The sequence below is a fragment of the Heterodontus francisci genome, chromosome 20 (assembly GCF_036365525.1).
Source record: "Heterodontus francisci isolate sHetFra1 chromosome 20, sHetFra1.hap1, whole genome shotgun sequence".
Classification (NCBI taxonomy): Eukaryota; Metazoa; Chordata; class Chondrichthyes; order Heterodontiformes; family Heterodontidae; genus Heterodontus; species Heterodontus francisci.
The window spans coordinates 70,723,824-70,749,344 of record NC_090390.1 but is presented as its reverse complement, the minus strand read 5'-3'; the positions used below and the strand labels follow the sequence as shown (position 1 = coordinate 70,749,344).

The following is a 25,521-nucleotide window of genomic DNA, read 5'->3' as shown; positions in this document are numbered from 1 at the left end:
TCACTTGTAGCTCTCCCAGTGCCTTAGTCAGTTTATATTGAGAAACTGAATCATATCAATCAGGCTTGATATGTGGTCTGTGCTGAGTTCACTCATGCTGGCCAGGTACAGGGTTACTACATTGTAGCTGCTACACGTTCAGAGCCTTATCTTAGATATCTTCTTGGGTACAGTACAGCTTGCCACTCCTGTAAGTGGTTTTGAACATCTTACATTTAGAGGTGTTCCCATACTGCTCCAAATCAACGTAGGTGATAACGTAACCCAATGGATGTAACAATGTAACCCCTTTGAAGTACAAACCAGATATCAAATTTTTTGAATATAGTGTTACTTGTTTCAATCTTTTTGACGGTGATGAGAAAACACATGGCAAGACTGGCTAGATAAGAATGGTTAAGCTGCTCTATTTCACAGCAGATGAATATACAGAACAACAGTTATGATTGGTTCACTTATTTCAATCAGAACAACTCATCTTTGCATAATACAGAATAATGAACATGCCACACTTCTCCATGTAAATGGGTTGCCTTACTTGACTTAAAACAAAATAACCCCTACCAACCTTCCTGCATTCTAAACTTTTGAGCCTACCAAAGCCTGCCCCAGTTTTTAAAAATTGTTCCTTTTTTCCTTCTTGTGTTCACAACCAAAAAGGAAGGCCTGCCAGACAATCATTGCCGAGCGCCTGGGACCAGAGACTTCCCAATGGGTGTGAGGTGTTCATAGATTACTGGGAACAAGCTAATAAATCACTTAATGCTTACTGTCTTTTTGAAAGATTTTAAACCACCTTTCCTCTCAGTGCCTTCCTTTTTAAACTTGAGTTTACTTTGCTTTAAAACACATACCTTAAGTATAACCGTAGAAAAATGGTCATACACCTTGAATATAACTGTAGTATACAGAAGAATTATTGCAACACTAACGAAAATATTTCAAGATCAGTGTTAATTGTTTGGTCAACTTTTTAAATGAAATTTGTTCTGACGGAATCAAAGTGGATTCACAAATAAAGGCAATTCGGTCCATCTCACCAGAGCCAGTGCTAGCTCTTCAACTGAAGCTGTACCATTCTATTACCCTTTCCCGATATTGTTTTTACATTGCTCTTTTTATCCAATTCCTTTTTTAATGTTGTAGCCTCTGCTTTAATGGTCATATGTGGCAATAAAATATGTTCTAGTAACCCTCGGTATAAAAGGAAATCTAACTTCCCTTTCATTTATTTTCTTATTCTTCCAATAATAATCTTCAGCCTGTGCTCCATTGTTACTGATTTGCCAACTAATGGAAGCAGCAGAGTTGAATTTCCATGAGGGGTTCTTCTGACCTCCCACCGCAACTTTGTCAGAAACCTTGTAGAAATGACCATTTACGGATTGGTCTACAGAGAGCTGGCATGGATTCGGACTGAATGGCCTCCTTCCGTCATAATGACTCTATGAAATAGTAAAGGCTGTTCCTCGGGGGGTTTCCGAAGTTACGGTAGAAGATCAGAGAACCCCAATCTATTTACCCTTTAAAAACCTCTATCAGATACCATATAACCTTCTCAGCACCAGTTTTTAAAAAATTTTGGCTAAAAGATAATTGCCTACTTTTTGGGTCAGTGCAGAGTAAAACTTCCATTTGTGCTTTAGCTCATCAATACGTTAATGCTAGTGTTTATTTTTCCCATGGGCAGTCTAGGGAAAAATTGAGGCAGATTTTAATGCACAGCTGAAAAAAAGCAGCTTTTCTCTTCTGTATATTGTCCTGAAAAGAACAGTCCCTGCCCTATATTTTCTGATGAACCAGCTGGTGTTAGAAACTTAGGGTACATACTGAGTAGTCCATAAGCCACTGAAAAGGGTATGCCAGAGCACGGAAAAAAGCAGCACAAACCTTTTTTTTTTTACAAACTTTTATTTTATAAAAGTGACAAAACAGTTTTCCTCAAACCAGATATAGGATCTTTGAGATCTGTCTCCCACAATTTGCATTTCAAACATTAAGATTACAATTAATAGTCACAAAAAAAAGGTTTCAACGCTTGCACATTTTCTCATTCTCCCCCTTCCCACAAATAAAACTACACAAAGATAGACAACAGCTCAAAACTGTACAGAAACGTCTCAGTCCTTTCAGCTCTGCAGTAATGATTATGTCCTGAGCAAGAACCAAGTTTTGTGTCACATTCCCAAAGGTTCTCAAGACTCCTGTCAAGGGCAAAAGCAGCTTCATTTTGTACAACTGAGCTTTAGTGGTTAATAATCTTCGGAATGCATCGCACTGCCCTAATTTTGTGGTACAATATATACCTGGTAAAAAAGGGTAAATTAACTATGCCTGTATGAGTAATATAACCAAAAAGGTGCAAATCTGACAAACAATGTGTATTCTGCCCTGTATAAATAGCTTCAGACCCTTTGCATGCATTAGTCAATTGTCAAAAACTAATTCCATGCAAAAGCTTAGACCAGCACTGATACGGATACTGCTGTACCAGTCCTGGCAGCAAAATACGTCGAGTTCAAGTCTGCTGGGTTGAAGAACACTACAACCTCAATCCTAACCTTTTATCTTAACATTCCAATTTCCATCACTAATTTGCAGCATCCTTGGACTGAATCAAAAATTAAAATAGAATTTTGCACATTTTATACTATGACAGTCTATTGCTAGTTTGCACTATAAAGAAAACAGTAACCTCCTCAATTAACCTTTTCCCTCACTAAAACAGAATGGAATAAACTTATGGCTACAGTATTATGTAGAAGATTTCCTTGTTAAGGTAAAATGTAATTTTGTTTTGTATCTGAATGAAAGCTTAAGTCCTTGAAGTTCTCAGCTTGGTCAAGATCATCCATCATGGACAAGACAACTTACATAATACCCTAAAGATTGAGTTATACCTGCCAAGCTTTTCCTGTTTTGTACTTTTACCTACATTTATTTGTTTCATGACATTAAACAAATGTTGCTAAATTTGCAGTAATGTAGCTAGAATACATTAGAAACTCAAAAGTACATAAGATCAAATATTCAGCTATCTTTGATGGAATTCCCCCAGTGGTTCACCAAGTACACAGTGTGCTATAACCGACTACAAAGGTCCTACGTTTAAATACCTAGCCTGTGCTGAGCCAGCTGATCTCAGCCTCAGTATCCCTGGGCTAGGGTTGGGGGAATAGAATTGGCTGGCATATCTGCTCCGGATCTCCATCCAGTGACTCCCCATCCCCACTGCAAAGTCCGTCTGTTTGAATGTTTGTGGTTGCTCCTGTCAACCAAGGGCAGGATTGGCCTTGGCTGTGACAGCTCGCATGGTTGATATACAGCCAACGTTCAATAACCAGGACCATTCATGAAAAGAGGCCACTTTGGGGAGGTACTGGAAAGCTGATGGAATTCTTGGATCTGTATCCCAACGAGTCACAGTCTTCAGGAGAAGGAGGTAGGAAATTGGTGGTGGGGAGGGGAGTTACTTTTTTCAGGACTTATTTACTGCTGTTAACACACAACAAATAGCCCACTGGTTAGCTGAATTTGTGACAGATGCCATGTTGAAAGCAGGTACCAATTTAAAATGGTGACAGGATCATCTCCATAGCACTGGTCATTGTCACAAAATCTAAATCATCTTGAAACAGATTCAGATTTTATTGATGTCAGAAAACAGAACATACAATGTAGATGACATGGTAAATGTGGTAAAAAGTCAGTGAACTGCTATTAATATTTTGTGTGTTTACATCCATGACACATTTATTTCCTGTATGGCTTTTATAATGGCTTAAGCTCACTCTTACTTTTGGAAGCACCATGTAATTAAGGCTTCTAGTAATCTAGGTTATTTCACAGTCCTGAGCCTAGCAGATCAGTGCAATTGTTTCCAGCTAATGCTTTTCAGCAAGTTAAATTCTGCTGCACGTTTATCTCATTGCATAAAATATATTTCAATTGATATCACTATTTTAGAGAATTTGTGAGAATTGTGTCCTCACCAACATACACGACAAATAAACTTGTATGACCCAATACTTCTAAGCTGTCTAGAAATTCAGAATATCCTACTCCTATAAAATCCTTCACCCTTTTCTTACTATGCTACTTTAACACAAAACAGATTTTAAAAACCTAAAACAAGTTAGAAGAAAATACCTATGGTATAAACAAACTATACGCCTGAACAAAAATGGAAACTGCTGGAAATACGTCAGCAGGCCAGTCAGCGTCTGAAAGAGGAAAGACAGGTTAAAGTTTCTGTTTTTATTTTGTATTTACAGCATATAAGTTTTTTCTTTAAACCCCGTCCTACACCAGAAGCATACAACACAATTCCGCCCCCACTCAAACACAAGGCAGAATCAACTTGAGTTTTGCAGTCACTCATTCATATAATTGAAAAATCAAATAATGCAACATGTAGTATACTCTTTTATACATACAGAACATATTGCATATATTAGAAATGGGATATACATGAAAATGAACAATTATGTGCTAAAATACAGTGCAACTAATATGTGGAAACTCTTTGGTCTAACACAAAGGTGATGTTTTCCACAAGAGTGATTGGGTTAGTTATTCAGTTATATAATGTGAAACATTAACCATTAAGGCCCAACTTCTTCTCTCCCAAGATTCAATCAGCATGAGTTTGTGTTAACTCTATGAACAGGAAGTAGCTGAGACCATCAATAAATAGGTACACAATAAAATTAAATGTACAAAGTGTTAATGTATTACAGTATTTACACATTTCACAGCAACAAAGTGGTTTTCTAATCCCAGCCTTTATTAATGATACTGAAGTGCTTTTTCTTTATATTCCAAAGTATGAAATGGTCCACCATATGATTTACCATTCTTTCAGTACAGAAGTTGAAGCTGGAAATGCAGCTTACAGAAATGAACTTCTCTTACTGATGGTATTCCCAGCATAAAACTTCTAATTAGGAAGTCTCTCCTTTTAGAAGGACAAGACAAAATATTGAGGATGGTATGAATTGTATGCCTACACAGTAGTGGAAGAATGAGGAGTTGAGCTTTGCTGGACTCTATATTGTAAGTGGTTCCTTCAGTAAGATAATGCAAAGTTACAAATGATTCCATTCTCTAGCGCAACTGGTCAGTGTTAATGCTACTGCAGACTTCACAGGTACCAAGGTCAATCCGTAATCATCTGACAACAGATATGCATTTTGAAACTAGGGATGGTTTAAAAGCCATTTTATCCCCCCACCCCCATACATTGTTACAATGCAGTGGGCAATCTGATTGCTGGGGGAGGTGCCTTATGATGGTTAGTCAGTTACAATATCCATCAAGGCTGGGATCTGAACTTACAGTCCTTAGGTTAGTAGTCATGCACACTGTGCTTACAGCATGTTGCTTGGCAAAAAATAGATATAACTGCTGGAAGGACTACCTTATTGCCAAGGTACAATTAATGCCTATTCAAAACATTGGCCTTTTTGAAGTTATATGGCTTTTCTCTTGGTCACTTCAGACTTAATCTAAGTACATATGCTGAACCTGTTTTTCAGTAAACCTAAAGCAATCTGTAAATTGAGATCCAGCACACACACAATACAGATCAAATAATTGTCAACAGTCACTAATACAGGACAGTGTGATTGGGTATGGATCAGCAATTTTGACTCCTCAAACAGCAAGTTCCCAATCTCAAATTGGCCAGACTCAGGAGACAGAGAGGGGAGTTTGAGAGGGAGAGAAAAGAAAGAGAGACACACATACAGGGAAGGGGTAAAGAGCAGCACATATCAATCTGGATTACTCTTTCATATCTCCTTGCAGCTGAGGCCACATTTGTTTAAATACTCTTAGCATAGCAGTTTAATGCAGCACTGGCAGAAACCAGAGACCAAGTCACATGCTGTCCCCTATTTGGGCATCACGCATGAGAATGGATTGCCAGCTACAGGATGGGAGGAGGAATAAAATATCTTTAGTAAGATTACCATTTGCAATATTGCAGTTAAAAGTTGCCCTAAAGGTAACATATCTTTTGAAAGTATGTTAAGTAGCAATAATTCTTTGATTGCAATGTTTAAATCGTTCCATAGACAGTCATTTTTGCAAATAGCTGATCTTCCAGTAGATTGTGGGTGTTGTTAAAGATAGGTTTAGGTAAAGACCTCTTATAAAGCCCATAGCAAGCACACCGATTCATTCCTGATTGCAGAACAATTATACTGGCTCGAAGGTACTGATGTGAAGTCAGGAGAATGGCAGATGCTAACCAAAAAAAAAAATACTTGCAGTGTAGTTCACAGCCTAATTTCAATAGAACTCACAGTGTTGGATCACTTAGGTTTCAGCACAGCAGAATCTGTTTTAGTAAATGGCTTTCACACAGCAACAATGCTCTCCAGTGTCCCAAGAACCCAGGATAATTTGATACCTCATTCATTATTGCTGAATTTGACACTAGTCAATGACTTATGACATAACTTGTCAGGAATAGTGTAATCTCTTCAAATTAAGTAACAAGCATTAATTACATAAGCACTAAAGGTCAAACAAACATTTGTAGTTTCTAGGTCTATCACAAAATATTAGTATATTCAACAAGCCAGCAGCAATGATGGCAGCGCCTCACGCTTTCATATACCTGCATCAAATGACACAGATAGGCGACACTGAATGGAATGGTACATTAGCCCAGATTGCATGGGGGAGCCAGCCAGCCATAGGCCCTTCACTAAAACAGTGAAAAGAACTCAAATTAGAGAATGCGGCAAGTAAAACATTCATTTTGGCTCCTGAATATCAATCAATTATCTGATTCAAATGGGTTAATCAGTCCACGCCAGTAAATTACCATTTGCGACACATTGCGAGCATTTTTTATACTACAGTAAAATTAAGGATGTACTCCAGCAGTTTTTGTCGATTAATGAGAGGTAGAAAGGTGTTGCTCAGTTCCAAGGTGGAGCTTCCGCTCTTCTGCGCTTTAAAAACCTGCAGAGGCAGAATTGTTTATATTATATATACATATATATATATATATATATATTTTAAAATACTTGACATTTTTATGTAGCGCACAACTTGCAGTAGTCATAATATTCTCTTCTCACAATGACATCTGAAAACAAACCTACAACACTGCAGCTCTGTGATAATGTCATGAAAGAGCTACAACACCTGCAGCTGTTTTGAAGACTTATTTCCAGGGGCCTCGATTTAACAAAAAGATCGTGAGAAGATACTGCACAGGCAGCAACACTGAAGCAATTTTTCTGACTAGTAAGTAAAGACTGTAACTACTTCAGTACGAAGCCTGCCACTGCCAAAAAATGCCCGTGCCTCTGTTTACGTTGCTGTCAGAACCCCTAGGCAATCGCCACCTTCTTGGTGGTGCAACTGCTTCTGAAATTTCTAAGATGGCTTTGTCACTAACAGCAGTAAATTTAATGGGATATAACTTTACAGTCTCTGCCTGTATTTCACAACTTTCAGCCAGTAATATTACAACTTAACTTGGTTAAGAAACCAGACATGCAGCTATGTGGAAGCTCAGAAATCAAATGAAAGGGGTCATGGAACGTATTACTTACCCCAAGATCTTTAAGAGTCTTCACTGCACTTTTTGCAAGGCAGAAGGTGGCACTCTCACCTACAGAACAGAAGAAAACATACTGAACCAGCAGATCTCCTCTGGTGTTGCACATAGTAAGTTGGAGGATACATTCTATAACAGGAGTAATAGATCATGTAACGTTACAATTACTCCAATGCCAAGATGGAGTTGTCTTCCTTTAAGGCCACAAGTCTAACTACAGTAAGAAAACACTGTCTGGTCAATCAGAGTTTGCTGTTTAGTGAGAGAAGTTTGCAGATGGGAATGTCCTTTTGTATTTCCAGCTTCAGATCAAGGAAAACACAGGCATGGAATGGCTGCCTTTCCCTCTTTATGTGGTTATGATACTTTGGGTGTAACACCTGAAATGTGCCACAAGCTTTCAAACTTCAATAATATTCTAATGGACTTAAGCACATTATACAATGGAATGCAGGGTGTATTACGCAGCTGCTAAAGTGGAGCTGTTTATGCTGACTTGTCTCAGTTTAAGTGCACACATCTAATTGGTGTCTGGGGTTAATTAGCATTTAAATTGAGAACTTTATAAATTAGGGTGGCTTGTAAATTGATGGGAGCTTTTAAATTTCCAAGCTCAAGGTCACAACATGACTATCTTTCATACTCTTTTGTCCAAAATACTTCTGAGCCTTTTTTTCATAGGGTGATGCCTGGAATGTATCAGACATGTACCAGACAGTATCAGTTTACTTTTGCTTCTGAGTCAGAAAGCTGTGGATTCAAGTCCCAGTCCAGGATTTGAACACAAAATCTGTGTCAATGCTTCACATCAGTTCTGAGGGAATGTTGTATTGCTTGATATGTTATTCTCTGGAGTAGATGTTAAGCCCAAGCTTAACTGGCTACTACTGGTCCCCTTTAAAAACTGCAGTAGAATGTTTACTTTGACATGTAAACACACATCATTTAAAGAAAGGGATGTGAATAATAACCATTTACTTTGCAAGTTCATAGATGCGGTTTGCAAAAGGATTTAATTTAGAATGACAAGACCATAATATATTTACAGAGAACTCACCAAATACTGCAACCTTCATTTCTGTTCTGGATATCAGATGCTTGTGAAACTTGCTGATGTATTCAGTTTCTGAAAAATAACATATTTCTGAAAACTGTTAACATAACCATTGGCATTCAACCACCACATACAGATGAATAAACCATTGTTTGAAAAGGGAAAAATAACACAATAACTCTTTTATACTCTGTTTATATTATGGAAACACTCCCTAATGAAAGCAGCTCCATCTTAGTAGCTGGTCTTATTAGTGCTGAATTTGTCCTGCATGTACGCAGCACAGATCCAGCAACACCAGAACTGGGCACTGTGGCACACAGGTACCAAAAGTTGCATTTGTGACATTCTCCATTTCGGCTGATGTTAGGGGATAGTTTGTTACAGACCAAAATCTCAGTTATTCTGATCGAGTTTACAGCAGGAGACCTCATATGTTTAATAAATCAATTACACACGCAAAAAATAAGGGTCAAGCTTTCCAGATTAGAAATAAAACTGAGGCACTCAGAAATGATGTGTCACAGCTTGTTACCAGACTGAACACTGACTGAGGAAAGATAAGTTATCACAAGAGTATACCAACCACACCGTTACCATACCATTTGCCTTTGCTCCATGACCTCTGGTCAGTTATTCTCTGTGACCTTGTCCTATCAACACCTTCTCTTTTGTTATCTCTTGCCCCACCCCTGCCTTACTTGCTTAAAACCTATTACATTTCTGGCTTTGCCAGTTCTGAAGGGTCACTGACCTGAAACATGAACTCTGCTTTTCTCTCCACAGATGCAGCCAGATCTACTGAGTATTTCCAGCATTTCCTGTTTTTATTTCAGATTTCCAACATCTGCAGTATTTTGCTTTTATTTTAGTACACTGACCAAATACTGACCTAAACTTTCTTTATTATAAGCAGTCATCACCAGTTAGTAAGTACGATTTTTATGACTCTTCTCTGGAGATTTCTGTTATAATATTTACAAAACCTAAGAGCATTTGCAGTGCTTTTCCAGGACCTTTGTGAGCACATTTGTGAGCACCCTGATAAAAAACCACATTAATAAAAGTTATTCCGCTTTTCTTTAAAAGCCTCACTTTCTTTACATTTAATGTAGTTGCTTGCTTATTCAATGATAAAAATAATCAACTAAAATTAGAAGACTCTTATTTGCTGTCAGTCACTGCTGACCAGAAACATAACTGGTCAAGCCACCTAAATGCTGTGACTACAAGAGTAGGTTAGAGGCTGGTAATTCTGTGGCAAGTAGCTCACCTCCTGACTCCCCAAAGCCTGTCCACCACCTACAGGGCACAAGTCAGGAGTGTGATGAATACTCTCCACTTGCCTGGATGGGTGCAGCTCCAACAACACTCAAGAAGTTCCACATCATCCAGGACAAAGCAGCCCACTTGATTGGCACCCCATTCACCACATTAAACATTCACTCCCTCCACTAACGCACTGTGGTTGCAGTATGTACCATGTACAAAATGCACTGCAGCAACTCACCAAGGCTTCTTTGAAAATACCTCCCAAATTGTGACTTCTACCACCTAGATGAATAAGGACAACAGATGCATGGGAACACCACAACCTTCAAGTTCCCCTCCAAGTCACACACCATCTTGACTTGGAAATATATCGTCGTTCCTTCATCAATGCTGGAACTCCCTCCCTAACAGCACTGTGGATGCACCTACACCACATGGACTGCATTAGTTCAGAAAGGCAGCTCACCACCATCTTCTTAAGGGCAATTAGGGATGGGAAATAAATGCTGGCCTTGCCGGCAACACTCACATCCCATGAATTAATAATTTAAAAAAAAACAAAACTGCAAGTGTGCAGCTGCATCCTCAGTAAAACCTACCATCAACTGGAACTCTGAAGTTTTGAATAAAAACAGCAGCTGCAAAGTAAGCCTCCAACAAAGGGCCCAACAATCTCTGTAGGAAGGTGATGAACTCCTGATGATCCGGAGATTGGCTCACCTGGAACAGTTAAATTTTAAAATGATTTATAGTTGCATAAACAATATGTAAATACACTAGTTGATCTTGTGTAATATTGCTCGCAGGCATTCTTTTTGAATTGATTTGCAACACTTTACAATACACAGTCAGCAATACAGCTCTGACCCTCTAATACAATGGTAGCATGTAATAGAAAATCAATCAGATGATTAGCCGGGTCCAATTGCATGTGCTTAGCATGGACTAATCAGATGGACGAGCTAAGTAATGTGGTTAGGAGGGATCAATCAGTCGCACTCACTTTAATCGCCAAAGGATACATAAAAAGTAACATTTTCTCTAGAATATTACCAGCACCGAAGGGCACATCCAAGAAAGCACTGCTTGTGTTTCAAATTGAGTATGTGTGAGCGTGTAAACACTTCTCTACTTTGAGCAGCAAACCACACTATACTGCAACTGAGAATGAAATGGTTAAAATTTTAACCTTTAGATAACGGTCTCGCTGCTCTTCCCCATAATCACTGTCATCTTCTTCATCACTTCTCCACGATAGACCATCTGGATATTTATTAGCCCATGTCTCCTCTGTAGGACTGGGGCTCAGATCCTCCTGTTCATTCATTAAACAAAGACCTAGTTATTATTTGGAAACACATGTGCTATTCATAACTAAGATCGCACTGCATTATAACTATGGCACAGACAGCAGGATGCCAAGTGCATATCCAGCTGTGTATGCAGAAAGCTGGCACAGAACAGTATGTTCATCTCAAGAACTGAACTATCATTGAATGCTCCAAAAAGGATCTATGGCCGTTGAGCTAAGTTTCAACTGACTAGTGTGACCTGTCCCCACACTCCAGATACTGAATGATCCTCATGTCCTAATACAAGATGAAAAGGGACGTAGAGAAATCAAGCCTGAAGAAAGATATACTAGGGATTTATTCTACAATAAAATCAAAGACTACATATTGTATCATGACTTTATAGACATCTAAAATAAATTGAACAATGGAATGACTTAGAATACACTGTATCTTAAAGGGTGCCATAAATTTAAATTGCAAAATACAGGGAAAAAAATTGAAAATGTTTATGGTGCAGCAGATTGGAATTAAGAGACCACTAGCACAGCATTGTGGGAGCTGTGATTTTTGAGCAGTTTTTTCTAGGTATGGAGTTCACCAAACAACATTTTAAGGAAGTGAGAACAGTCTTTTAATCAATTCTGGATAAAGTAATAATCTACAGGTTCCATTCAAAAACCATAGCCAAAATCTTCAAGAAACTTGCTGAGAGAAATAACTAAATTATATGCATTACTGGATTAAGGGAAACCAAGGAATTTGGTATTTTGCATGTTTTCTTTTGTGGTTCAACCTGGTTTCCTGTAAATGTAACCTCATTGTTTCCTAGCGAATTTCCACTGGCAGAACAAAAAAGATTTGGGTCGGTACAGTAAGATACAACTTTATCTCGCTTCACACCATGCTTGAATTCACTAATGCAGTTGTTTATGTGTTTAAAAGTTCAGTAGATTGTTTGCTCACCTCTGCCACCATCAGTATGCCATACTGAATGAACTTTCCTACAGCATCATGGCAAACCTGGTACACTGCCTGACAAGGCTACAAATGGAAAGGATCAGATCAATTAGTATGTAATTCACTAGGAATGATTCTCACTGCTACCAAAATCTACACATCTTATTACAAATGCTATGTCTGCGCACCCTATTCCAATTATTCCAGACTCAGCACAATTCTTTCATCAAGACAAAATTATTGGAACCTCTGTGATATTAATTATATTGGAAGGCTTATGCATCTGACTTTGCACTTACCAATGCTACTGTCACTTCATTGGAAAGGAGGTGGCACAGACTAGCAGCTGTGCGAATAAGTCTTTCTTGGCTAACTGTTAGCTCTGTTTGGCCTGGTTCTGTAATCTTCTCCTTGAGAATAGCACAGAGGGAACAGGCTGAAATACAGTGAAAGTAATAACAACTGACTGGAAACAGAACAGTGAGACTGCCAAGTTACAAGGAAGGAGTGTTTAGCTCTAAAAAAGCATAGACCAAAATTCACCTTTTAAATTGCCTTGGAAATTTTTTGCAGTTATTAAAGAGTATTGCTTATAATTAAAAAATGTTTTACTTCATTTTTCCTTAGTCAAGTTTGCTTTTTATTTACATCAAATAAACCTACAAAACATGAAAACAAATTTATGAAGTGCACCCATTAGAAACTTTGCGCTGAAAGGACTGATGCTAATGACGTCAATGCTGCTTTTATATATTATTCCAAGTAAAAAATGCCAAATGTCTAAGAATAAGTTTAATAACAACCAAGTTCAAACAGTCTAGTGAAAAAAAAGTATTTCCTCCTTGTTTCTCCTGAATACATACTGGTCATATCTCATTTGGAATACTGTGCTCAGTTTAGGAAAGATAAGGATAGAAGGAATAGGAGCTGTAGTAGGCGATTTGGCCCTTTGAGCCTGCTCTGCCATTCAATACAATCATGGCTGATCATCTTCCTCAATTGCATCTTCCTGCACTAGCCCCATAATCACTTAATATCCAAAAATCTATTGATCTTTGCCTTGAACATATTTACCAACTGATCATCCACAGCGTTCTGGGGTAAAGAATTCCAAGGATCCACAACCCTTTTGGTCTTGGAGCGACATTTGATCAGAATGATACCTGCGATGAAGGGCTGAGCTATGATGAGAGATTGGGTAAACCTAGCTTGTATTGTCTAAAGCTAAAGAAGTTAATCATAAAATCTTACAGCACAGAACGCCATTCAGCTCTTTGAAAGAGCTATTCAAATAGTCCAACTCCTTTGCTCTTTCCTCATAGCCCTGCAAACCTTCGCTTGAGGCATGAATTAAATGGCATGTTTAAAATAATGAAGGGAATTGGCAAGACAGATAGCTAACACTCTTCAGTGTCAGTGCTTTTAATGCTGTGGGGTATAGAATGGCAGAATGAAAGTTCACCCCCATAATGCTCTACTGGGTTCAAAAATGTTCATATTTCAAACACACATATGCCATTACTAAGACTCCCGTAGATTCTCCAATTTCATCATTTGCTTAGTAGCGTGTACAAGGCTTGAATATTCTATTTATCTAAGTGGCTTAGCTGAAAATTAAGTTGTAGCAATCAACAGGAAAAAGAAGCCAACTGCTATCCTAGTGCAAGTGCTGACACCGTGACACATAACACTTACCAAGTATTGCCTCTGTGAGAAAAACCTGGAAAATACCATTGCTGTAGAAATTCAGCTCGAATAGGGCTGGAATTGTTGTGGTTGGAGCAATAAAGAACTCACTGTTGCGCCGGGAACTCCTGACATTGACGCAATCACCCAGTAAATGCAGCGCATGCATAACGACATCTTCAGAATTTCCAGAGAAGCCCAGGTCAAAATCCCGAGCCAGTACCACCTCCTTCATACAGAAGAAATCTTCTACCAACTTTGATAAGTGGACGCCCTGAATAAAAGCATTGATTCAGGAAAAATAAATCTGCAATTAAGTCAAAACCTGGTCAAATGCATTCGATAGGATTCCATTCCCCATTTTACAACTATAGTTACCCATTTGAGAAACGATGAGAACTATGGACAAAGGATGTCTCCCACATCGCTGAGTATGGTTATATACAATGCTAACAGTTAATATATACATGTCACAAACTGTCACTGTTTGGAACCCATATAGTTATACTGATCTGCCTAAGGGCAGGTCGTAGAGTTATACAGCACAGAAACAGGCCCTTCGGCCCATCGTGTCTGTGCCGGCCATCAAGCACCTAACTGTTGTAATCCCATTTTCCAGCACTTGGCTCATGGCCTTGTACACTATGACGTTTCAAGTGCTCATCTAAATACTTCTTAAATGTTATGAGAGTTCCTGCCTCTACCACCACTTCAGGCAGTGCGTTCCAGATTCCAACCAACCTCTGGGTGAAAATATTTTTCCTCAAATCCCCTCTAAACCTCCTTCCCCTTACCTTAAATCTATGCTCCCTGGTTATTAACCCCTCCGCTAAGGGAAAAAGTCTCTTCCTATCTAACCTATCAATGACCCTCATAATTTTGTATACCTCCAATCATGTCCCCCCCCTCGGCCTTCTCTGCTCTAAGGAAAACAACCCTAGCCTTTTCAGCCTCTCTTCATAGCTGAAATGCTCCAGCCCAGGCAACATCCTGGTGAATCTCCTCTGCACCCTCTCCAGTGCAATCACATCCTTCTTATAGAGTGGTGCCCAGAACTGTACACAGTACTCCAGCTGTGGCCTATCCAGCATTTTATACAGCTCCATCATAAACTCCCTGCTCTTGTATTCTATGCCTCGGCTAATAAAAGCAAGTATCCCATATGCCTTCCTAACCACCTTATCTACCTATGTTGTTGCCTTCAGTGATCTATGGACAAGTACACCAAGGTCCCTCTGTACTTCCTAGGGTCCTACCATCCATTGTATATTCCCTTGCCTTGTTAGTCCTCCCAAAATGCATCACCTCACACTTCTCAGGATTAAATTCCATTTGCCAGTGCTCCACCCATCTATATCTTCCTGTAATCTAAGGTCTTCCTCCTCACTATTTACGACACCACCAATTTTTGTGTCATCTGCAAACTTACTTATCATACCTCCTATATTCATGTCTAAATCATTAATGTACACTACAAACAGCAAGGGTCCCAGCACCAATCCCTGCAGTACACCACTGGTCACAGGCTTCCACTCGCTAAAACAATCCTCGACCATCACCCTCTGCCTCCTGCCACTAAGCCAATTTTGGATCCAATTTGCCAAATTGCCCTGAATCCCATGGGCTCTTACATTCTTAACCAATCTCCCATGCGGGACCTTGTCAAAAGCCTTACTGAAGTCCATGTAGGCTACATCAACTGCTTTACCCTCATCTACACATCTAGTCACCTTCTCAAAAAATTCAAACAAGTTAGTTAGACACGATCTCCCCCTGACAATGCCGTGCTGACTATCCCTGATTAATCCCTGCTTCTCCAAGTAGAGATTAATCCTGTCCTTCATAATTTTTTCCAATAGTTTCCCAACCACTGATGTTAGACTCACCGGCCTGTAATTATTTGGTCTATCCCTGCTACGCTTCTTGAATAATGGTTCCACATTTGCTGTCCTCCAGTCCTCTGGCACCTCTCCCATGGCCAGTAAGGATCTGAAAATTTGTGTCAGAGCCCCTGCTATCTCCTCCCTTGCCTCACCTAACAGCTTGGGATACATCTCATCTGGGCCTGGGGATTTATCCACTTTTAAGCCCGCTAAAACATCTAATAGTTCCTCCCTTTCAATGCTAATATGTTCAAGTATATCGCAATCCCCCTCCCTGATCTCTACACCTACATTGTCCTTCTCCATAGTGAAAACAGGTGAAAAGTAATCATTTAAAACCTCACCTATGTCCTCCGACTTCACACACAGATTGCCGCTTTGGTCCCTAATGGGCCCTACTCTTTCCCTGGTTATCCTCTTGTCTTTAATATACTTATAAAACGCTTTAGGATTTTCCTTTATCTTGCCCGCCAATGTTTTTTCATGTCCCCTCTTCGCTCTCCCAATTACTTTTTTAAGCACCCTGCTACACTTTTTATACTCCTCCAGTGCCTCTGCTGTTTTCAGTGCTCCGAATCTGCCATTAGCCTCCTTTTTTTTCCTGATCCAATACTCTATGTCCCTTGACATCCAGGGTTCCCTGGATTTGTTGGTCCTCCCCTTCACTTAACGGGTACATGTTGGCTCTGAACCCTCACTATTTCCTCTTTGAATGACTTCCACTGGTCAAATGTAGACTTTCCTAAAAGTAGCTGCTCCCAGTCCACTTTGGCCAGATCCTGTTTTATCAGATTGAAACCAGCCTTCCCCCAATTCAGTACCTTTATTTCTGGCCCGTCTTTGTCCTTTTCCATAACTACCTTAAATCTTTCACAGTTCTGGTCACTATCCCTGAAATGATCCCCCATTGAACTTCTACCACTTGTCCAGTTTCATTCCCTAGGATTAGGTCTAGTACTGCCCCTCCTCTTGTAGCTCTTTCTACGTACTGGTCCTCTTCATTTCTCCACACCTCGTGGTCTTGCAGTTTCCTCTTCAGTTGCTCCTAGGAGCCTCCCATTTTCAATTTCAAGTTGTCTAACATCATCATTCTCGTTCTCCCTCCTGGTCTACATTCCTCTAATCTTCCTTCAATCACCTCCTTCAGCAAGTTCTCATGCCTTACAATATGGCCAATCTGACCTTGTTACCTTTTCTTGATATTCACTAATGATCTCTCTTCCTCCACCATCCTGAGAACTTCTTCATTGCTCGTGTTCTCTCCAAGTGACCCGCTCCATCCTACACCAAAATCATAATTCACAACTTTCTAGTCTTGGGAGCCCACAATCCTTACTATATCAACCAAGGAGTGCAAGCAATTTATTTTGGGGGCAGCATTCAACCCAGACCAGAATCATACAATGAAATTAGGAAGGGGCAGCATGATCCCTAATTTTGATGATTTTGCCCTTTTAACTGGGGACCACTGTAACAGCATAGTAAAGTTATTCTACACAGCAAATGCTGCGAAGCAGAAATCCAAGTGATTTACATTTATCGGTCCCAAAGAGCCATTGTGTTATTTAGGCTGTGTTAATTCATCCAGGATTCAAAACAGAGTTCCTCAATTTCTACTTTGAAATCCTTCTAACTTTCTGAAAAGCAATCAACTAAATACTAGAGGATATTGGATAGTGGACCAGATTTTTATTCCAAAACTGAAGCAGGTCTATAGTTCACAGGCTTACCATCACTTAGAATCATATGTGCACTAGAGGAGACCATTCAACAAATTGTGAACATGCTGCTTGGTCCATCATCCTTGTGGAATAAAAACTTCATCCCACTTCACACTATACAGTCGTCTGCTGATACAATGTTGGTGTTTTTAAGAAGAAATATGAAATTTAAATGGGAAAATATGTACTTGCCTTCCAGGTATCTGATGGAGATTTTTTTGTTATGTATGAATAACTATTTGTGGCTAGATTGTGAAAGGGAGTGTCTGTAGAGGCTGCCAATTGACAAGCATAAAGCACCCTACAATCATTTTACTGGGTGCAAGAATACAGCATGCAAATTTTATTATAAATGGGAATAAGATGCATACATTAGAATTCTGCTCTTTAACTTACTTCTATATATCAATTTTAAGAAAATAAGCCCCTGCATTGTGGTCGCATTTTCACTTTTAAAGTGTCAGAGCAAGTGTACGGAAAATATTTAGATCCCATGCCTTTTGTGCACCCTTCTGATTTCTTTCATGCAACCGCAGAATTGTGTTGCAGGCTGCTTGTGGCAAGCAGGGAATGGGAAGATATGCACACATCTGTTGTAAATTGTTGCCACATGCAATGCATCAAGGCCAGAGATGACAAAGATTTAGTCAAGTAATTTAAAGAACACGTGATAAATAATTTTTAAAGTCATCCATCTCCACAAACTCAAAATGCAACTTTTCTTTGCAGCTGTACCGAAGCACTCTAAAGTAACAAACATGTTCAATAAAAGTTGCATCTTTTGCCCATGCTATCACGTGCCAGCCTCAATATATGGCTCACAAATGCAAAGCTCTCACCTTCCTGTGTCTGTAAAGCAGCAAACACGCAACAATGTGAGTGGACATCACAGCGGAACATCTACTGGCAGCTGGAATTTATAAATGAAATGGTGATGAATAAATACAATGCCACAAGACAATGTGTTGAAGATTCATTCACTATTCAGCAAACACACGATTGATGATGCCTAAATTTTTTAAAAGTCTTTTCTACAATTTTCTTTCTAAACTAGAATGAGTAGTAACTGATTGCTATGGGGTATTTTTCCAGGCAGACTAGAAGGACGAGTGTGGCGGTCAAATATTACCCCTCAAACTGTTTGCAAATTTAACTTGATTTCTTTCCAAGCTTTTTCCTTCGTCTCGTGAAGGCAATGACTCATGCTGGAATGTAACACAATCTCTCTCATGCCTTAACCAATTGCCTGTGCCTGAACTGAGACAGTGTGCACCAGCAGGCTGTTCAACTGTGGGGTGGAAATGTGCATCATGAGTTGAGCCTGCCCATGTCCTTACCCAACATATTTTCCAGTAGCAGACAATGAACAGAAATCAGGAAGGAAACTCCTGAAGGATTTTATAAATCACTTGTTCAAAAAAAGCAATTATAGAATACCCACTGCTGACTTCTCGGAGATCGGCTAATACAGCATAAGTTACACAGAATTACATAAAAAGTTACAGAAACAGACCATTCAGCCCAACTGGTCTATGCCAGTGTTTATGCTCCACACGAGCCTCCTCCAGCCCTATCATCTAACCCTATCAGGATATCCTCCTAATCATTCATCCTTGTGTACTTATCTATCTTCTTCTTAAATGGATCAACTACTTCATCTGTTACCAAGTTCCACATTCAAGTTGAATTTGGGACTGTCAAATAAAGCATGTTCCGCAGTTTTATCCAATCATTTAATTACATTTTTTATTTGCATTGCTGATTCATAAAATAGCTTCTTTTGTTTCAGGTGAAGCAGACCATATGTATATTTTGAAAGGAAAATTTCAATGCTCAGACGATTAAAGTCTACACTTACTAAACAATGCATGCTTGGCTACATTGGAAATCAGGTGGCGCCGATATTGTTCATCTGAAAAATCTCTGGAATTTATAACTGGAACCTGATCAGGTTCGGCATAGTCAAGGCCCGGTCTATATGGACAAAACAGAACAGAGTGCGATGATATTGAATAAAATAAAACTGTTATTTCATGATATAAGATAATCACAGAGAAAAATAGAAAATTACAGAAATACTGTATAGCGAAGTCTGCAACTGAAATGCGTAAATTTATCAATGGTTAAAAAAGGACCTGAAAGATTGCTTTAAGCTGGATTAAAATAGAAAATTTCCCTTTAGCTCCTTGTCAGCTTCATTTCATTAGTGAGCAATTTATTCTAGAAACTCTGATGGTGTAAAGTTTTAACAGCACATTCATTTCTAAGCAGATTGAATAGAGCAATATTCAAAACAATGCACATTTCTGAAAAACCCGTCAAAGAGATTATTAATTAATGCTGCAAAGGACAGTGAGGTGATGGTGTGTAATAGAGGTCCCATATACTGAGACACAATGTGGTCAGTTCACAGGTTCAAACCTGTAACTCAACACAAACTCAATTCCCAATCCGAGTCAAACAACCATAAAGACACAGTCAACAGAAGTCAAATCTTGTGGCAGGGCTACAGATTGACATTAGCAGAGGCCTGGGAATAGGCTCCGTGACTGCTTTCTCAGTCAGTACATGGTACTGATTTGAATGGAAAGGAGAGATGCAAAGCAGATAGCAAGGAAAATAGTGATGAAATGGAACTATACTTCAGCATGCAACATTAAAAATTTCAAAAGGCAAGTACCAGCAAATTCTCGATGAAAAACCTTTTTGGATTGTTGGTGGAAGCAGTGCCAACAGATGTCATTCGCTACCAATTTCAGAGGCAACATCTGTAGGCAAACTGCTATTTATATTACTGGATCCTATCCTGAAGCTCCAGCGGAACAGTTCCTGCAGCAGTAGGATCTACATTGAAACTATGCTAACTTACATACTTTATTTATTTATTTTTTATTTAGAGATACAGCACTGAAACAGGCCCTTCGTCCCACCGAGTCTGTGCCGACCAACAACCACCCATTTATACTAATCCTACATTAATCCCATATTCTCTACCACATCCATACCATTCTCCTACCACCTACCTATACTAGGGGCAATTTACAATGGCCAATTTACCTATCAACCTGCAAGTCTTTGGCTGTGGGAGGAAACCAGAGCACCCGGCGGAAACCCACGCAGACATAGGGAGAACTTGCAAACTCTGCACAGGCAGTACCCAAAACTGATCCCGGGTCGCTGGAGCACTGAGGTTGTGGTGCTAACCACTGCACCACTGTGCCACCCAAATTGCAGTTTTTAAATTTTTTGCAAACAGTTCTACTGTCGCGAATGGAAGTCTGTGCAGGCCACTAGGAGTAAGAACACTTGCTGATCTCATATGAGGCAGACCTGAACATTTTACCGGCTCCAAGTGCCTCCAGTTTAAAAAAAACATGGCCAACATCTCCATAGGTGAGACAGTTTGTTGGTGTGGGAGGCAGTGCCGCATATCAAGGTGTGGGAGGCAGTGCCGCAGCTTAAGGTGTGGGAGGCAGTGTCATAACTCAAGGTGTGGGAGACTGCTGTAATTGAAGGTGTGGGAGGCAGTGGTGCAGCTCAAGGTGTGGGTCGTAATCACCTCTTTTGGTGTTTTTTTTTTAATTCATTCATGGCATGTGGGCATCGCTGGCCAGGCCAGCATTTAATTGCCCATTCCTAATTGCCCTAACTGAGTGGCTTGCTAGGCCATTTCAGAGGGCATGTAAGGGTCAACCACATTGCTGTGGGTCTGGAGTCACATGTAGGCCAGACCAGGCAAGGACAGCAGATTTCCTTCCCAAAAGGACATTTGTGAACCAGATGGGTTTTTATAACAATCGACAATGGTTTCATGGCCATCATTAGACTAGCTTTTTAATTCCAGATTTATTAATTGAATTCAAATTCCACCTTCTGCTGTGGTGGGATTTGAACCCATGTCCCCAGAGCAATACCCTGGGTCTCTGGGTTACTAGTTCAGTGACAATACCACTACGCCACCGCCTTCCACCGTTGCACAATAGACTACTGTTTGTTGTTGATCAGAGACTATCGGCGACAATTTATGTGAGTGCACAATTGGCTTCACTTCAACAAACCAAGTAAATCTTACCTGTCAGTGATAATAATCGGAAGAAGGATTTCCTCCAGGGAGATGGCTGCAGGCAATGGACGGTTTCTTTGAGCATCAATGTACTCCTGTAGTATCAAAAATTATATTTTTGTTTTTACTTTGACTAACCACAATTTTGACACCTTTTAAAGGAGTTCATTTCCCTACTAGAATAGCGGACAAAGGAATTTAAGCGAACATTAACATTTGATGAGCATAATGTCGAGGCACTTGTTTTTCAAAGAGCCGATGGTCAAGTGATGCCAAAATAATTATAATTACAAATCCTATTTTTGTCTGACAGTCATCAAGGACTTAACTCTCAAAGCAACATGTGAAACCTTCTTAGTTGAAGACGACACAGGAAGCAATGTCCAGGTGGAGGAGACACTGAAGTTCCCTCTAGGTATATAGAGGGCCCACAATTGTGTAAAATTAAGAGGACTCACTGATCCATGCAGAGAAAATGAAAAAGTGATTTTTTTTCTGTCTTACTTTGGGTTCTAACATCATTAACTAAGTTCGTTCAAATTACACAACCCCCTTTTTGTTTTATATTGCCAACTCCATATTAGAATTGCACTGTTTTGGACTCATTAATCGAAAGTGAAGCAGAATATATACATTTCAGTTAATGGGGGAATAAATGATTCCATGGAATGACTGATTTAACAATATTGAATAGGTCACATTTTTAAGTGCTAAATTCAGGAGATTTTCCAGTTTTGTCACTCACCTTAACAGAAAACGGCTGTCCGAAGTCCACTCGGACACAGCCAAAGTTTTTGCGAAGCATCCTGAAGACTCCTTGTGCAACACCCCAAAGACTCTCTTTCTTTTTGGGCTTTCCCTAGAAAAATAGCATTTTTTAGCATTGCTATACTTAATTTAGGATTGAAACAGCTACTAAACCATTTTAGTTTAAAAGAACGCTGCAAGCTGCTAGTCATAAAACAAAACTGATGGACACTGCCAGGTCCACCAGATAACTATCTATCTTTCAACACTAAGCTTTATGTTAAATCAATGCTCATGCATTGTTTCCTGAAATTAACTATTTCACCCCAGATGATACGGTGCAGCATCTTTCATCCACTTCTCAATCTTCAATTTACAAAATTAGGACAACAGCACAGGCAGGGAATACTTAACAGTAGCTAGACCTATACACTGTCAACTAAAACATACATTTAACCGTGAATGTTGAAATAGTTGTCCAAGTTTTATGGTATTTTTCTGGCTGTCCCCTCTCCATAAGGTTAATAGTCAAATTTTACTGAAGAATGAGGTGGTACAATTGGAACAGATGTTTCTTTGTACCCTGATGCAATACTGTACTATTTATGTTAAACAACTGATAATAACTGTTTTCACTTCCAGTCTACACAAGAGCAAAACAAAAAACAGTTCCAAGAAAGCAAGAGGACCCTTGACTATGTTTAAAACAGCATTAATGTTACCCACCAGCTGTTCATTGTTGTAATTGCCTTCAATGATCCGGTCATATGAGATTCCCACTGGAATAATCATGACATCGGTAACAGTGTTTTCATAGAGGCTATCAACCACGATAGAAAGAAGGCCTGTCATAGCCATGTATGGTTTACCACTCCGAGACCGTGTGCCTTCAACGAATATTTCCATAAATTGCCGCTGACGGAGAAGTTCCGCAATGTACTACCAAATGGAAAATATCACTCAATTACAAATAAATCAGTCATACCATTACTTACTCGTACCCTATCGACTGGCCCTTCAACAAATCCTTGCATCATTCATTTTTTGACATTTAGTTTAGTTTGATGCATGTTTGAAGAACTGTGTCCAGCAACACAGTTTACTGATATACTAAGCATTCAGCCACAGACCAGTGGAATGCAAGTACACTCCCATGAAGCCTATAAGGCACCAAATTAAAAGTACAGGCTCTCACCAATACTAAAAATGTCGAAAGACAAGTTTAGAAAGTTCTCAGTGATCCAATGGACTGCCAGGCAACATCTTAAACTCAGTTTACCATTAGGTTAGAACTGCACTGCCCCCAATGGGAAGGCTAAAAACACAAATTAATGGAATAAAGATTTCCTGCAGGAAGTTGCACACTGATATGCATCTCAAACCACTTTGTATTGAAGAGAAATTAGAACTATACAACACAGTAAAATAGAAATCAATTCAGATCGTTCCCACTGTGAATTAAACATAAATGGGTTTGCACTACCCAAATGCATCAAACTAAAATCAGACTAGCAGTATAGCTGCATAACCGTGGAAAATACGCACTGCTACTTCCTTCAAGGATTTGTTTCCAATCTCTCAACTATTCACACCAAAACTTACCACACGTAGGACGGCTCTATACAGAATATCCTTCCGTCCATCTGCGCCAATATCCAACTTTCGACGGATGAAGAAGCCACCTAGTTTCCTTATTAGTGTGCTGTAAAGTCAATACATACCGTCTTAAAATACCTTAATCGGAATGGCTACACTCGTTTCAGAGCACAAACGCACTAACTGGGCCAAATTCCAGGCAACTGAATATTCCCAAGCACTAGAAGAATTTTCCAACTTTAATTTAATGTAGCATCCTTTCTACAATGCCATGTCAGAAAAGTCATTTTCATAATTGCTACTGGCAATTATAATAAAGTGTATTTGCATGCAATTTTATTTTTAAAGTTTTACATTTTAAAACTAGTCAGCAGGCTAGAGCAGTGGATCAGCTGATCACCTAATATCTTTTTTCAATGCATAATCACACAACAAATTTGGTACATAATCAATGCTGGGAACATGGCATCAACCAGATGCAGACTAAAGCTCTCAACAATCTGTCCCAACAATGTACTTTAACCTGAACCCTCAAGTGTACACACTATTGCCCCTGTTCGACAGTTCCATTTTCCATTCTGAACACCATTCTAAATTTGCTGGGTAAGATTGCCAACTTACAACAAATTATAGTTAGTCTAAGGCTCTGGAACCACGTTAACTAGGAATTGGAGTCAAGTGCTCAAACTTACTTCACAAAATCCTTACAGCCCTCACAGAAAAAAGAATTTAATCCCATCAATCAAACCAAATAATAGAGATCAAAATGTATGATCCATTGCACTTTGCTGTTTGATTTAAAATGTCATGCACAATTCATAACTATATTAGTGTAATTAAAATACAGCTGTTAATCATTAAAATTTTGCTTGCCAAGGAAATTTTTAAGAAAGCATTATGAGTTGGACTCATACTAAGCCCTCTCCTGCCCAAACATATGGATAAAGAAATAGGAATAGGCCTTTCAGCCTGCTCTGCTGCTTTGTTAACTGAGGCAGCTTTGTCCTTTTAATTCCAATTTCTTGTTCTTTTTCCATATCTCTTAATATTCTTAATTTCCAAGTAAGTATTTATCTCCATCGGGAATTACACATTTTCAAATTCCTTTGTGTGAAGATTTTTTTATCTGGAGCAGTCAACAAAGAAGTTCAGAAGAAACAATCAAATCATCTTGTAAGCAAAACTTTTCAGGAAGTATCTCATCGAGTTTCTGAAAATATTGTTCAATTTCAAAGAGACACACAGCAGAAATGTGCGGTCTGATATGTTTGTGTTCAGCAGGAACTGAGAAGATGAAGAGAGATGTCTATGGGTTCATTGGACTCACCTGAAAATGGGGATATTCAGATTATTTCCAGCAGCAATGTGTGGTGCTTTGATATTATGACAGAACAGAATGAAAGTAAGCAGCAGGTAGTCAATGTGCGATTTGTGAACTGGCAGAAAGATCAATGGGACATTCTGCTGTAGAGAGGGCAGAAAACATAAGATCAATGGAATATAAACTACTACTTGAGGAATATGGGAGACCCTTTCAATAAGAGGGCAAAACCTTGTCAAATGAAAGCTGAACAAAACTGAATACACAAACCTATTTCATGCAATATATTCATCCTTTCTTTGCATTGTGTAATCAACCATTAAATTATAACTACAAGAATTAGTGGT

The 25,521-nt window shown here is 39.2% G+C and overlaps 1 protein-coding gene across 6 annotated transcripts in view; it reads right to left on the bottom strand.

Annotated features, from left to right (window-relative positions):
- Positions 1–4,242: 4,242 nt before the first annotated feature.
- Positions 4,243–25,521, bottom strand: part of gpam (glycerol-3-phosphate acyltransferase, mitochondrial) — an 80,111-nt gene continuing 58,832 nt past the window's right edge. For 5 of the 6 annotated variants that reach the window (XM_068052996.1, XM_068052998.1, XM_068052997.1 and 2 more), the window contains exons 8-22: positions 25,181–25,317; positions 23,860–23,959; positions 22,984–23,196; positions 22,256–22,369; positions 21,520–21,605; positions 19,306–19,421; positions 18,287–18,357; positions 13,853–14,117; positions 12,457–12,593; positions 12,164–12,241; positions 11,095–11,220; positions 10,505–10,625; positions 8,637–8,705; positions 7,575–7,633; positions 4,243–6,975 (exon numbers count right to left, since the gene is read on the bottom strand). In XM_068052996.1, the coding sequence (XP_067909097.1) occupies positions 6,862–6,975; positions 7,575–7,633; positions 8,637–8,705; positions 10,505–10,625; positions 11,095–11,220; positions 12,164–12,241; positions 12,457–12,593; positions 13,853–14,117; positions 18,287–18,357; positions 19,306–19,421; positions 21,520–21,605; positions 22,256–22,369; positions 22,984–23,196; positions 23,860–23,959; positions 25,181–25,317 (1,806 nt within the window). In that variant the 3' untranslated portion in view covers positions 4,243–6,861. The remainder of the gene's footprint in view (positions 6,976–7,574; positions 7,634–8,636; positions 8,706–10,504; positions 10,626–11,094; positions 11,221–12,163; positions 12,242–12,456; positions 12,594–13,852; positions 14,118–18,286; positions 18,358–19,305; positions 19,422–21,519; positions 21,606–22,255; positions 22,370–22,983; positions 23,197–23,859; positions 23,960–25,180; positions 25,318–25,521) is intronic. The other variant, XM_068053001.1, reaches the window with a different exon arrangement.